Source organism: Erinaceus europaeus, chromosome X (genome assembly GCF_950295315.1).
Source record: "Erinaceus europaeus chromosome X, mEriEur2.1, whole genome shotgun sequence".
Classification (NCBI taxonomy): domain Eukaryota; kingdom Metazoa; phylum Chordata; class Mammalia; order Eulipotyphla; family Erinaceidae; genus Erinaceus; species Erinaceus europaeus.
The window spans coordinates 37,720,580-37,736,444 of record NC_080185.1 but is presented as its reverse complement, the minus strand read 5'-3'; the positions used below and the strand labels follow the sequence as shown (position 1 = coordinate 37,736,444).

Genomic DNA, 15,865 nt, shown 5'->3' with positions numbered 1-15,865 from the left:
ATGACAAAGTAACAGTTATTAAAAAAAAAAAAAGTATGGGAGTCGGGCTGTAGTGTAGTGAGTTAAGTGCAGGTGGCATAAATCAAAAGGACTGGTGTAAGGATTCTAGTTCGAGCCCCCAGATCCTCACCTGCAGGGGAGTCGCTTCACAAGCGGTCAAGCAGGTCTGCAGGTGTCTATCTTCCTCTCCCCCTCTCTGTCTTCCCCTCCTCTCTCCATTTCTCTCTGTCCTATCCAACAACAACTACAACAATAAAGCAAAAAGAGCAACAAAAGGGAATAAATAAATAAATAAATAAATATACATACATAGATATATATATATATATTTTCAAGTCTTTTTTTAAAAAGTGTGGTACTGGAACAAAAATGGGTACTTGTACCAGTAAAGCAAAACAAAGAACCCAGAAATAAACCCTAATACCTAAAATACAGAAAAAGGGACAACCTTCTTCAATGGGGACAAAGAAGTCCTCTTCAACAAATTGTACTGGCAATACCAGATAGCCACATGTAGAAAAATGAAAGCAGACCACCATTTAACACCATAAACTAAAATTAGCTCAACATGGGTCAAAAGCCTGTATATTAGATCTGAAACTATAAAATACATACAAGAATATATTGGTGAAACACTTCAGGACCTTAACATCAAAGATGTATCCAGAGATTCAACACCATGGGCAAGTGAAAGTAAAACAAAATTAAATAAACTGAATGAATGGAATTATATCAAATTCAAAAGCTTCTACACATCAAAAGAATTCCACAAGGATAAACAGGCAACTCATCAACTAACAGAAGATATTTGTATAGCATACATTTGACAAGTAGTTGGTATCACAAATCTATAAAGATGTCAAACAGCTCAGCGTAGAGGAAATGAACAGCTCAGTAAGAAAGTGGGCAAGGGTAGAGGTGATAGCATAATGGTCATGCAAGACTTTTTCATGCCTGAAGAGCTCAGGTCCCAGGTTCAATTTCTAGCATCACCATAAGCCAGAGCTAAGCAGTGCTTTGGCCTCTCTCATTCTCTCTCTCTCTCTCGTGTGAGTGTTTCTATACCTTTTATTAAAATAAATACAATATTTTAAAAGTGGGTAAAAGAACTATATAGACAGTTTTCTAAAGATATACATGGCCCACAGACATATGAAGAAATGTTCCACTTATAAAGAACTCCTACAGCTCAGAAAAAATTAAAAAGAAAAACCCAATTAAAAAGTGGGCAGAAGATATGACTAGTCTTTTTCTTTCTTTTTTCCCCTCCAGGGTTATCACTGGGTCTCAGTGCCTGCACTAGGAATCCACTGCTCCTGGAGGCTATTTTTTTCCTTTTTGTTGCCCTTGTAGCGTATTATTGTTGTTGTTATCGTTGTTACTGCTGTTGGCTAGAACAGAGAGAATTCAATCTCCTATAATCCTAACTACAGTTGCTTTAAACTGTTTTTGGTTTTTGTGTCATACCTTGTTTACTTGAGGATCAAAAGGCTTGCCTAGTCTGCTTTTTCAAGACATTAAGGAAATCTACTCCAGATGATGTACTAAATTTCATTTCAGCTGACACTGCAGAATAAGTTTACATTCACTCAATGAAAGTGAGATATCTATTTGGTAATACTTTCTGATCTTATCAGAAAGTGAGAAAGTGGAGCTACGTAACTGACCAGCAGGGAGATGGCATTCCTGATGAAGAACAGGATGACAGAGAAAAGTGAAAAAGGCAAGATTACATGCACTATCAGCCTCATGACCAACTTTAAGCTAGTTAAGTAGTTGGTTGCTGTATCCTCAGGTGAAATATCTGGGTATGAAGAATATTTCAAGTTGTCAACAATATTATTCAACTTTCAGTTGTTTGGAGTTTCTTTGTGAGAGTTTGTCTCTTTATTTCAAGTCTTTGATTCTAATTTAAAATATAAATCCTTCCTGGAGGGGTTCATAACTGAAGACATGAGTAAAGAATTATTTGAAATAAGAAAGGATATTGGAGAAGAAAGGAACACAGGATTGGAAAACTGGGTATACCTTTTGTTCACTGACTTCACAAATTAGCTCAAGTCTCATACTAGTAATGCAGTTACAAGAAAGATCAGATTTGCAGAGGGTCAGATCTTAATGAAAAGGAAACCTAAAGAACACAGTTGTAAGGAATGAAAACCTTAGGGAAATCTTAATTTTTCCAAGGGTAAATTGAACTGGGCATGAGTGAATATTTGTCTTAATCCTATTCCATAAAATTAATAGCCTGATATCCACATGGAAACAAAAAGGTTGTTGATCTTCCAATCTCAAGTTCCTCATACACAGAAGAATTTTGTACTAACATTTCAAATTTAAAGAATTACTATGTTTATTTTGGTGGACTCAGATTTGTTCAAATCAAGTCAAAATAACAAAGCAGCCAAATGTGAATTTAAACATGCTATGAAAATCTTTCCATGGATTGTTTTTTCTTAATTGGCGAGTTAATAGTTTACACTATAGTCTTTTAATACATAGTCACAACCTTTCTTCTCCCCTTGATTGGTGTCTAGGAGACACACCAGGACCCCAATGTCTCTTCACCCTGTCCCTTTCTCTCCTTCCCCAGAGCCCTTTGTTTTGGTGCAAAATACCACACACAGTCCAAGTTTTATCTTATGTCCCCCTTTACTGTCCTTTTTTTAAAATTATTGATTTAATAATGATAAAAAAGTTGATTAGATAAAAGGGGTACAATTCCACACACTTGGGGCCGGGTGGTAGCACTCCTGGATAAGTGCACATATTACAATTCCACACAATTCCCACCACCAGAGTTTTGAATCCCCTCCTCTCCATTGGAAACTTTCCTATTCTTTATCCCTCCGAGAGTATGGACCCAAGATCATTATGGGGTGCAAAAGGTGGAAGGTCTGGTTTCTGTAATTGCTTCTCCACTGGACATGGACATTGGCAGGTTGATCCTATCACACTCCCAGATCCCAAATTACATTATAAGGCCATCATAAAAAAAAAACGTACTGGAACAAAAATAGATACACAAGACCACTGGAACAGAATTGAAAGCCCAAACTAAACCCCCACACCTATGGATATATAATTTTTGATAATGAGGCCCAAACTATTAAATGGAGGAAGGAGGTTCTCTTCAGTAAATGGTGCTGGGGGCAACTGGATTGAAATGAATCGAAGAATGAAACTGAACTACTTTGTCTCACCAGAAACAAAAGTAAACTCCAAATGGATGAAGGGCCTGGATGTTAGGCCAGAAACTATCAAATACTTAGAGGAAAATATTGGTGGGACACTTTGCCATCTAAATCTCAAGGTCATCTTCAATGATAAAAATCCATTTGCATTGTAAGGAAGACTAAAGCTGGAGGGGATGGGATAGGGAGTTCTGGTGGTGAGAACTGTGTGGAGTTGTACCCCTCTTATCCTATTGTTTTTGTCAGTGTTTCCTCTTTATAAATAAAAATTATATAAAAAATAAACCAATGTGTATGCTTTACATTGGGTTCTAGTTCTTCCCCGCAAAGAGAATTAGATTAGTCCAGTTGGTTTTGCGGGCCTGCTTGGCCCCGCCCTGAAGGAACCCCGAGAGAGTTGGAGAGTGTCAGAGTTCCAGAGTTGAAGAGTTTCAGAGTTCGAGAGTAAAAGAGAGTTCCTGAGCTCCTGAGTTCGAGAGTAAGAGAGAGTGCTTGCGCCGCCACAAAGAGACAGCAGAGCTCTGCTTGGTGATTAGTTTGTCTTAGTTTATGAATCGTTGTTCCTGAATAAAGAAATACAGCTTCCCTGCCCAGCCGTTGTCTCCGCGTCTCTGTTACCCGCCTGTGAAGCTAGCCCAGCCAGCAAGAGCCGCCGAATTTTAACAACAAATGGCGCCCACGTGGACCTGACCTGCGCATCTCTCAGATAAGTGAAGACAATTTGGCTACCTATGCACTATGGCCTTCTCTTCTGCTTGTGAAGAGATCTCCAAAGGCCTCTGCTCTTTCTTCATGAGACTGTTTTGCTGTTTCTGGAACATTTATCTCTGGACCACTCTGTGGTTTCAACTCACTCGGGCGAACTCAGAACAGCCAGCGGGAATAGCCAGCGGGCGAGAGGCGAGGTGCGGAGCTGCTGTTTCCACCTGGTTGAACAGCCAGCCAGCCGGCTGTGCCCAGACAACCCCGCGCACGTGCCCGCAGCCCCGCAGCCCCGTAGCCCACAGGAGGCCGATGCCAGCACACAAGAGCCCCAAGAGCCCGACGCCAGCACACAAGAGGCTGACGCCAGCACGCTAGAGCCCGATGCCAACACGCTGGAGCCCGATGCCAACACACTGGAGCCCGATTCCACCACGCAAGAGCCCAATGCCAGCACGCAGGCCAGCCCACAGGAGCCGGCCCTCCACCGCGTGGCGCAGGGCACTGGACGCGTGTTCCCTCCATGCTGCTCGGCCACTGCGAGCAGGGCAGCAGACATGGCAGGGCCATGGGGCAGGGCCGCGGCGGCCTATCATGGCCGCCACCCCTGGGCACCTAGGCCCACGCCTTCTACAAAACTGGCCTGCCTGCCCTCTTGCTATGAATTCTGGAATGATCCCGGGCCTCCTGGACCCCCGGGCTCCCTGCCGAAACTGGGCACACAAGATCTCCAGCCGCCGGTCCAATCTGAAGGCATACAAGCTGGAGTACGCAGAGATTTGTGCAGAGATCGCAACCTGCAATTCCTAGAAGTGAAGCTGCACGGGAAGCCACCTCCAGATGGTGAATCCCCCCCAACAACTAAGACAGTACAGATTTAAATTCGTGTTTAAAATGACATGTCTTCATAACAAAGGTTTCTCTCCTTGTGTATTAATGACCATGTTTATGTGTATGTTTAAAGTTTGGTAAACATTAACTTTAAGGCTAAATTCTTACTAGTCAAAGTTAAATGAAAAAGGTTTTCAACGTAATTCTCATAAAGATAAAATTAACTTACATTTAAAGTCTGAGGTAAAAATTAGTTAACAAGCAATATATTTTAACTAAGTTGGTCTAAACAAAAGGTTAAATAGACTTGTTGATGTGTAAAACTCTCCATTACCTTCTCTATTAGAAATGGTAGATCGCACAATGGCTATGCTAATTATTCTCATGCCTGAGGTTTCCTTTCCTGTCTCCATCTTGAATGGGTGTAACAAAAGGTTAAAAGACGTTGTTGCTATGTAAAAGTCTCAAATCCCTTCTCTATTAGAAATATGCTAATAACAAGTTTTGTTTCATAGTAAGTAAATTGCAGCCAGCTGCCTTTGGGACTCTAGACTGTTCCCCGCCCCCATGCAAATGCCCGTCGAGGCAAGTAGCCCCCCAGAGGCAAGAAATGTTTTTTTTTGTTAAGCTGATAAAGTTTAGTTTGTGCCAGTTTCTTTTTTTAAAAATGCCTGTACGATATAGGTTTCTGTTCACCCCACACCCTTGATACTACAGTCATTTAGTTAAAAAGAAAAGGGGGAATTGTATGCTTTACATTGGGTTCTAGTTCTTCCCCGCAAAGAGAATTAGATCAGTCCAGTTAGTTTCGCGGGCCTGCTTGGCCCCGCCCCGAAGGAACCCCGAGAGAGTTGGAGAGTGTCAGAGTTCCAGAGTTGAAGAGTTTCAGAGTTCGAGAGTAAAAGAGAGTTCCTGAGTTCCTGAGTTCGAGAGTAAGAGAGAGTGCTTGCGCCACCGCAAAGAGACAGCAGAGCTCTGCTTGGTGATTAGTTTGTCTTAGTTTATGAATCGTTGTTCCTGAATAAAGAAATACAGCTGCCCTGCCCAGCCGTTGTCTCCGCGTCTCTGTTACCCGCCCGTGAAGCTGGCCCACCCAGCAAGAGCTTTCCGAAATTTTAACAACATCAATGGGACTATATCAAATTGAAAAGCTTCTGCACAACAAAAGAAATCACCCAAACAAAGAGACTCCTCACAGAATGGGAGATATTTACATGTCATGCATCAGATCAGAAAGCAATAACAAAAATATATAAAGAGCTCACCAAACTTAGCAACAAGAAAGCAAATGACCCAGTTCCAAAGTGGGGAAAAGAGATGAACAGAATATTCACTACAGAAAGGATACAAAAGGCAAAAAAACTTATGAAAAATTGCACCATGTATTTTTTTTTTTGCCTCCAGGCTTATTGCTGGGCTTGGCGCCTGCATCACAAATCCACTTCTCCTAGAGGCCTTTTTTTATTTAAGAAAGGATTAATTAACAAAACCATAAGGTAGGAGGGGTACAACTCCACACAATTCCTACCACCCAATCTTCATAACCCAACCCCTCCCCTGATAGCTTTCCCATTCTCTATCCCTCTGGGAGCATGGACCCAGGGTCATTGAGGGTTGCAGAACTAGAGGCCTTTTTTTTTCTCTTTTGTTGCCCTGGCTATTTTATCGTTGTTATAGTTATTATAATTGATGTTATTGATGTCTCTGTTGTTGGTTAGGACAGAGAGAAATGGAGAAAGGAGGGGAAGACAAAGAGGGGGAGAGAAAGATAGACACCTGCAGACCTGCTTCACTGCTTGTGAAGTGACCCCGCTGCAGGTGGGGAGCCGGGGGCTCGAACCAGGATTCTTACTCCTGTCCATGTGCTTTTGCACCATGTGCGCTTAACCCTTGGAGCTACTGCCTGACCCCACTCCATGTTCTTTATTCCACCTACAAATGATATCATTCAGTACTGGTCTTTCTCTTTCTGGCTTGTCTCATTCAACATGATACCTTTGAGTTCTGACCATGCTATTGCAACAGAGATGACCTCATCATTTCCTTTTTTAAAATTTCTTTATTGTGGGAATTAATGATTTACAATCAACAGTAAAATACAATAGTTTGTACATGCATAATATTCCCCAGTTTTCCACATAACAATAGAACCCCCACTATGTCTTCCTCTGCCATCATGTTCCAGCCTGAACCCTCTCCACACCACCCCTGAGTCTTTTACTTTGGTGCAATATAAACCAACTCCAGTTCAAGTTGTGCTTAGAGTTTTCCCTTCTGAGGAATTGCAGGGTCATAGGGTAGGACCACTTGTAGCCTCCTGAGAGTTCTCCAGACTGCCCTATCTCATATCATGGACTTCTATGATAATTTCATTTGAAAGAAGTGTTTCAGTGCTTTAAAAATTGTAACCTACTTCTCTAAGCCATCTGCAAGTGTTCTTCTAGCCTATAATGTGGTGATTCTATGATTGAAAAGTACAGACTACAAGAATTTTCATGGGTCAGTTTGAGTCTCTCAATTCAACCTGAAACTACTGAAAAAGCAATTTATAGCATAGACCAATGGCACTAATACTGAACTACCCTCTGGGAAAGACCAACTTCTCTCTCTCTCTCTCGAATATTTGTAGAGGGTCAGAAGTCCCTCTGAGGCCTTGATGGGAAATTCTCTGAGAATTACATAAGGCCATAAAACATTCTCAGAATCAAGACTTACGAGAAGTCTATTTGTTAACATCAGAGATCTCCACCATCTGGGGGACTGCTAGAGACCATATCATATGTAGAGATGATATGGCTCTAAGTTGTCTGTTTAGACCCATGAACAGTGGGGGGGGGCATCAGAAAGAAAATAAACAAAAAGATAAAAATTATCCTCAGCTATGTTTCCTGAATGAATTCATCACCAGTTTCTGCAGGTCAATATTCTGTTTTTTATTCTTGTGTGCTTTCAGATCAAATACCCAATTTACTCAGCATGGGGCACATTTCCATTTTATTTATATATTGAACAAAATATTGGCCTTCCTTCCATCTCCTATAAAAAATTACTGTGACAGTTGTACATTTGATATCATTTTGTATCAACTGCCATCCCTGTCATGAAGTCAAGCTAATAGTCACAGATTAAATCCCCTGGGAGCTGACTCTGCAACAGAGCATTGCATGCAAATTTTGATTGAAGAAGGCTTTCCTTCTCAGCATCATGGACTGAAGAAGATAGTTTGTGGTACAACCATAAGACTTTAGTCTACCCTTGAGAGAACTCTGAAGTTGTAGTGGCCCTTTAGAGCTTTCTCATTTTAGGTGAAATGGTTGTACCCTTATACCCTATAACTAGCAGTCTTTGGATCCAAATTACCTTGGGAAGGGAGCATAATCTTAAACTAGGCAGCCCTCTCCAGTTAACATCTTTCCCAGAAGCTGAAGGAGCAAGTCATTTGTTGCTTAGAGTGATGTGGCAATACAGCACAAAATTCGTCCCTGCACTAAACTTTGCCAAAAAGTCCTCTTTGTTTGGAAAATGTAGTCCAGCTACAAGTACAGTTGAATTGGACTAGTTAGAGTCTTGGCCTTGCTACTCCTCCGCTGTCATGCACTCATGTTATCTTGGTTGAACACTGATAATGATCTAGCATTGCCCAGTTACGTGTGTGGTAATTCCTATTCTTTAAAGCAAGGAAGAAAACAAAAGGGGGTAAGAACAACATTGGTCTGAAAAGCAGCTTACAGTGTCACAAAGCTGTGCATGCTGAAGCTCACATAGAGTAGAGGATAATACTAAAGCTACTAGCACAGCAGGATTATTTTTTATAAAGACAAGGCTTTGTTATGCATCTCACCTCCTATAAGCATCAATGCTTGCTTTTGCTCTGCCTCCAAAGTCCAAATCATATTTACTCTCTTTGGTAAGCTGCAGGAGCTCCAGTGGCACAATCGGTTAGCTCACGGTACTTATATGGTAAGCTGCAACATGGGACAATCAAACTATAATATATTTAGTACAACAGCAAAGGAAAGATATTTTTTTAAACTGCTTAATGACATGAAGTGAATTGAGGTGACCATTCCACCCAGGGTTCTCAGAACACATCTCCATAATCTCTAGTAGATACAGAGAAACTCTGCATGGTAATAAATACTGCAGCAGTAAGTAACAGTTCAGAGATGCTCAAAAATGTGATCAAGGCTTATAGCCCAGGAGGTCCCAGACTCAAACTCATTAAAAAAAATGATTGTGCTTTCCTCTTTATTTTTTTAATATAATGCACTCATATAGTCCAAGGAACAAAATGTAAAAAGATCTATAAGCTCAGAATTTATTAGGAGATCTCTCTCTTTTTTTGCAACAGGTAATATACAAACCAGCATTCCTCTGTCATCCTTGCCTTCTACAAACTTATGCTCTGAGAGACAAGCATGAATTTTTTTAATTTATTTGTTTCTGCACAATAATTTATTGTTTTTTAATTTATTTGTTGTTCAATTTGTTATTTGTTTCTGCACTTGCCTCGGAGGCTGGATGTGGCGCACCTTGTTCAGCATAGAGTTCTAAATGCAAGGAACCGAGAAAGGGTCTGGGTTTGAGCCCCTGGGTCCCCATCTGTGAGAGGGGTGGGCAATGCTTCACAAGTGGTGAAGCAGGTCTGGAGGTGTATATCTTCCTCTCTCCCACTCTATTTTCCCTTCCTCTCTCAATTCCTCTCTGTCCTATCAAATAAGATGGTGGGGGTGGAGGGAGGAAAAATGGCCGCCAGGTGCAGTGAATTTGTGGTGCTGGCACTGAGCCCCAACAATAACCCTGGAGGAAAGAAAAGAAGAAGGAAGGAAGGGAGGAATAATACTTGCTTTGTATAAAATAGTCAAACATTACGTCTATAAATGACAATGCAAGTCAACATTCTTGTTAATTCTACACCTCAGGAATAAAACTACTGGCAAGTTCTTCAATGTTTTTATATGCATGTAAAAATACATATGATTTTGTGTTTTGTGTTTCTTCAGAATATGAAATTACACCAATGCTGGGTTTTGGTAACCTTTTCTTATGTAGTAATATATTGTATAAATCTTTCCTTTTAGTATAAAAATACTGAACTCTCTTTTTACAGAGCCATAGCATCCTGCATGCTACGATTTATTTATTTAATTTATTTATTTTTGCATCCAGGGTTATCGCTTGGGGCTGAATGGCAGCACTATGGCTCTACGACTCCTGGTAGCCATTTCCCACCACCACCACCACCCCACCCATTTTATTCGATAAAGCAGAGAAAAATTGAGAGATGGGGGATATAGAGAGGGAATAAGGAAGATAGACACCTGCAGACCTTCTTCACTGCTTGTGAAGCATCCTCTTCCTCACAGATGGGGAGCAGGGGCTACAACCAGGATCTTTGGGAGTCGGGCGTAATGCAGCGGGTTAAAGGCAGGTGGCACAAAGTGCAAGGATGGTCGTAAGGATCCCCTTTCGAGCCCCTGGCTCCCCATCTGCAAGGGAATCGCTTCACAGGCGGTGAAGCAGGTCTGCAGGTGTCTATCTTTCTCTCGCCCTCTCTGTCTTCCCCATATCTCTCCATTTTTCTCTGTCCTATCCAACAACGACATCAATAATAACTACAACAATAAAACAAGGGCAACAAAAGGGAAAATGAAAAAACAGTATCTTTTTGAGGGTCCTTGTGCATAATACTATGTGGTTTTATCTAGGTGCACCACTGTCCTACCCTTTATAATCTATTTATTAAATTTTGAGTTTTTAAATGTCTGTTACATAATTCCCCTAATTTGTTTTTCCTTTGCTTATAACTGGTTTACCTTAAATCTCAACTTACTCTTCTATGGAGAAGCGATTTAGCAGTCTTTAAGGGCAGTTTTGTGAGGGAAGAGAGGCATCCACAAGTGTACAAATAGCAGCAGGTCTGGACAGAAAGGAAATACAGGTGCAATTACCTTGAATAAGTAGTCATGACAGTACTAAATAGGTGAAATCTTCTTCCAGATCTGAGTCAATGTAACAACAGAGGAGAAGTTGGGAAGAAGAAAAATTAAATTTAAAAATGAATCATCAAAGAAAGGAGATACAAGCAGGTCCTGATTTAGGGATAGTGAGTTGTCAGAGGAAAGGTTTCCAGGTAAATCTGGCATACTTGGTTGAACCTAAGCTTAACATAAATTAAGAATCTGAAGTGACAATTTTAGAATATTAGTAAATTTAGGCTGCTAAAATAAGAACTCATATAAAAGCTAACAATCATTCCATGTCACCCACAGTAGTCCCATCATATGTGAATTTTCAGAATCAATAACGTATTAACAAGTATCCACTAAAGGGGGGGGGCATAACATAATGCCATAAAAAGTAATGGTTGAAGGATTGGAACATCTTCACAAAAGGAAAAGAAAGGTAAGGAGAGATATGTTGCCTATTTTAAAAAAATGGTGAGTTATCACATGGAAAAATGATTTAATTTGACACATTGGTTCCCAAGTGGTAGAACAGATCTATTGATAACTGGCAAAGATTAGAAGAATGTGGATTTTTGACTCAAAGAACCAAAATTTTCTGCTTAAAAAATATTTTTAAAAAGCATAATTTAAATATACTGAAGATTTACTATGTAATTCCATTACTATTATTATTCAGTCAATATGTCTTTCATAAATTGTACAGTAGTAAAATTCAACCTACTCATTGCTAAATTTTCATAAATTCTTAATTAGTGGGATTCGAAATAATGAGGCTTTATTATGCACAGTTTAAGAAAGATTTCCAAATGCTTTAATCTCTTTCTTCCTATGTTTATTTCTTAATCCCAAACCTTGGCCCACTATGCACCCGCAACTCCCACTCAAACGAAGAACATATAGGAAACCCACAGAGAAATGTAAATATGAGAAATAAATATGCATGGTTGGTTTAAACAGAGTAAGAATTAATATTAAAAGCAATGGTAATTTACTCTGATCTATAATTTTGTGCTCCTGTGCTGCAATTGCTCATTTGGAAATTGCCAAGTGCTTGGGTCTCATTTGTGATCTTCTTGCATATACCCAGCACACAAAGGAGTCCTAATGGCCAGCTGAGTCACTGCTGCCGTTTCCCTGAAGCATGATCTCCAAACGTCAGTACCATTTTCTATGGTGTTCTGGAAAAGATTCCCAGCCATAGCCTTGAAGTACATTGTGAGCACAGGACAAAACAAAATCTGGAATGTGTTTAAAGGGCAACATAATCTTCCTTCCAATCTCTGCTTTTCCAGTGGCCAAATTGTTATGCCACCTTTCATTTCGGCTTACTAAATGACCTCTTTCATCCACTCCAATTAGTCATTATTTAAATATTAATGTAAAACAATTTAAATATATAGAAAAATTATCTGCTTTTCACCATATCCCAATAAAATAATGTCTATATTTGATGAAATTACACTTAGATTCTGGACCAGAAGCAAAAGTATACCCATGTGCTATTCTATAGCTCATACTTTAAGGTATACTTCCTTTTCCAACTTTCCAAACCCTGAGTTCTAACAGATTACCCAAATCCAAGCATCAAATCTCCTCTCTCTCTCTCGTTCTCTGTGTGTCTCTCTCTCTCTCTCTCTCTCTCTCTCTCTCTCTTTCTCTCTCTCTCTCTGCAATTTGACATAGTTCCAGGGAGTTGGTAGTTAATATTTGTTTGAGTAATTAACTCAGAAGAAATCAATCCAGCCAGGCTTCCCTGGACTGAAGACCCCACCAATGTGTCCTTGAGCTCCACTTCCCCAGAGACCCACCCTACTAGGGAAAGAGAGAGGCAGACTGGGAGTATGGAACGACCAGTCAATGTCCACGTTCAGAGGGGAAGCAATTACAGAAGCCAGACCTTCCACCTTCTGCAACCCACAACGACCCTGGGTCCATGCTCCCAGAGAGATAGAGAATGGGAAAGCTATCAGGGGAGGGGATGGGATATGGAGATTGGGTGGTGGGAACTGTGTGGAGTTATAACCCTCCTACCCTATGGTTTTGTTAATTTATCCTTTCTTAAATAAAAAATAAATAAATAAAAATAAAAACATGAAAAAATAAAAAAGAAGAAGAAATCAATCAAAATTTAACTGAGAAAAGACAACTCAGGAAGACTTAAAGTAATTGAATGATTTCATAATACAATGATCAAAGAACCAATAATAATATTTTATAGACTGTTGGGTTTTCTTAAAAGTTTTTACTTGAAAGACATTATGTACCGAGTTGGATAATCATACCTGTGTAATAATTAGCCATACTACATATAACAAAGTTCTATCTCTACTATAGGTATGTCTGATTCTTAACAATGTTTATATGGAAAATGAAATAAATGATCTTCAGCTGCAACAGGAAATATTGTGGCCAAGAGCAAGGAATAAGCTCTTAGTATTCTATCCATAGTTATTTTTGTAATACATGTCAATATAACCACTTAGGTACTGTAATTCAGCTTCATTTGCTTAAGTACAGAGTTGACACATAGCCTGGTGTCCACAGTAGTAGAATATTTTTTCCTTTTGGCTAAGATAGAGATGCCAGCTCTTCGGAAATGTAATGCTGATGCTTTGAGTAAGCCTGCTCTTCAAAATGGACAAGGTTCAACAAGACCTACTAGAATGTGAATAAATACACAGCAGTATATTTAATACCTGAAGAAAGGTATTTTTACAGAAAAAAAAACATTATAGCTGTTTTTCCTTCTTTCAGGGTTTTCTATCCTCCAAGCAATTATGGAAGCAGCAGTGCAAAACAACTGGCAAGTGACAGCTAGGTCTGTGGGCAACATAAAGGATGTCCAAGAATTCAGGCGCATCATTGAAGAAATGGACAGGAGGCAGGAAAAACGATATTTGATTGACTGTGAAGTTGAAAGGATTAACACAATTTTGGAACAGGTATGTTTCAGATTTATTTTACCTCCAACCAATATGTTAAATCATCAACCTGAGGTAGTTTCCATATCTACTAATAAATTAAGTAGTCAATAGACTAAATGTGCCAACAAGGGTTTTTTTAATTTGATTTTATTTTTTTAGTCTTTCTAATCCCTTTTTCCTCCCCAGTGTCTTCAGGGAGGGAAAAATACAGAAAGAAAAGACAATCTAGCTGTTGAAAATTGAATGCTCTGATTAGTATGAAAGTCTCTGTAATTTAATATTTCTTACCATATAAACACAGCCTTCCAAGTCTCTGTCTTATAGATAGCTAACTATTTCAAAGAAATCCCTTTCCATACCCTCTATCCCACCATACTTTCCTCCCAGAATAGAACAAAGGTAAGAGATAAGGCAGAAGTAGTTTTTTGTTTTGTTTTTTGTTTCTGGAGCTTAGAGTGCCAAGGCACTATTCATTCTTCTTGAATTAGTAGATATTTTTGCAGAACATCCCTCTGGTTCCAAAGGATTGGGGAATGTATGTATGTAACATAAAATCATTTTTAATGTAAAATAGCATATGAGGAAAAAATCTGTCAATAGACTGGGGAGAAATACAATTCAATGAACCCAAAATGTAGTCATTCTTATGCCTGGCTATTTAAATTTAAAACTAAAAATTAGAAAAAGAAATGCTTCACCCTAATTCAAATGGACACTCAGTTTAGAGTCAAACTGAAATTTAGTAAAAGATTATTATTTTTCTTAGAAGTTTCGATTTTCCAGTTAATAACAAAGTGTTCATGCTGTCATAAATAAAACTGTAAAGGAAACATTTTCATTCTAACTCAATTCCCATATACCTGAGAGCCAAAACAGCTTCAGAGATTTAAATTATAGTTATCATCCATTGCCTGGGAAAAACTGTTTTCTAGAAAGCTAAATGTTAAGAGTTTGTCTGATGCACCCCACAAGAAAATGCATACAAAAATAAGTAATAAATGGGAAAAAAAGGGAAGGAAAGGGGAGGGGAGGGGAGGAGAGGGGAGGAGGGAGGGGAGGGGAGGAGGGAGGGGAGGGGAGGAGGGAGGGGAGGGGAGGGGAGGAGGGAGGGGAGGGGAGGAGAGGGGAGGAGGGAGGGGAGGGGAGGGGGGAGGGGAGGGGAGGGGAGGGGAGGGGAGGGAAGGGAAGGGAAGGGAAGGGAAGGGAAGGGAAGGGAAGGGAAGGGAAGGGAAGGGAAGGGAAGGGAAGGGAAGGGAAGGGAAGGGAAGGGAAGGGAAAGGAAGGGAAGGGGAGGAAATTTATTGCTGACTACACAATGCAGAGGTTTACAAACTGTCCCTTCTTAAGAACAGCATCTCTTCTAAGTGACTCATAACCTCATAGGAAATCTAGAACACTAGCCTGGCAAAATCAAATGTCCCAACTAACAATTTCTTGAGCTACCTAAATGACCCAAACCTCCCTTCCATAATAAATAAATAAATAAATAAATAAATAAATAACTGCCTTTGATTTTCTTAGATCTTGAAAATGAAGAATCAGGTCAGTCATGTTGGTAGATGTACTACATGCCCTCTAAAATTTTATACCAAAATAGCTTTTTAGTGGGTGACCTACTTAATAGCCAAAAGCAAAGGAACATTCTCCTTGCCATATTTTGTTTTCCTTCCTTTGTATTAGTGTCTTTGGTTTCTTGAATATTGTATGTGATTTTAAGGTATTTATATTTTTTTAATTTTTTAAAATTTATTCATAAAATAAAAAGTATCTACAAGACCATAGGATAAGAAGGGTACAACTCCACACAGTTTCCTCCACCAGAACTCTGTATCCCATCCTTTCCCTTGATAGCTTTCCTATTCCTTATCCTTCTGGGAGCATGGACCCAGGGTCATTATGGAGTGCAGAAGGTAGAAGGCCTGGCTTCTGTAATTGCTTCCCCACTGAACATGGGCATTGGCAGGTTGATCCATACTACCAGCCTGTCCCTATCTTTCCCTAGTAGGACAGGGATCTGGGGAGGTGGGACTCCAGGACACATTGGTGAGATTGTCTTTCCCAGGAAGTCAGGTTGGCATCATAGGAGCATCTGCAACTTGGTGGCAGAGTACTATTGTATTTAAATCATTTTTTATTTTTTTATATTTTATTTGTTGCCTTTGTTGCTTTTCATTGTTGTTGTAGTTATTAATGTCATTGTTATTGCTAGATAGGACAGAGAGAAATGGAGAGAGGAGGGGAAGAC

The 15,865-nt window shown here is 39.8% G+C and overlaps 1 protein-coding gene across 3 annotated transcripts in view; it reads left to right on the top strand.

The window, feature by feature from the left end:
* The window catches only part of GRIA3 (glutamate ionotropic receptor AMPA type subunit 3), a 460,874-nt gene that overhangs the window by 225,335 nt on the left and 219,674 nt on the right, over positions 1–15,865 (top strand). For all 3 annotated transcript variants that reach the window (XM_007524278.2, XM_060182793.1, XM_007524279.2), the window contains exon 4: positions 13,451–13,638. In XM_007524278.2, the coding sequence (XP_007524340.1) occupies positions 13,451–13,638 (188 nt within the window). The remainder of the gene's footprint in view (positions 1–13,450; positions 13,639–15,865) is intronic.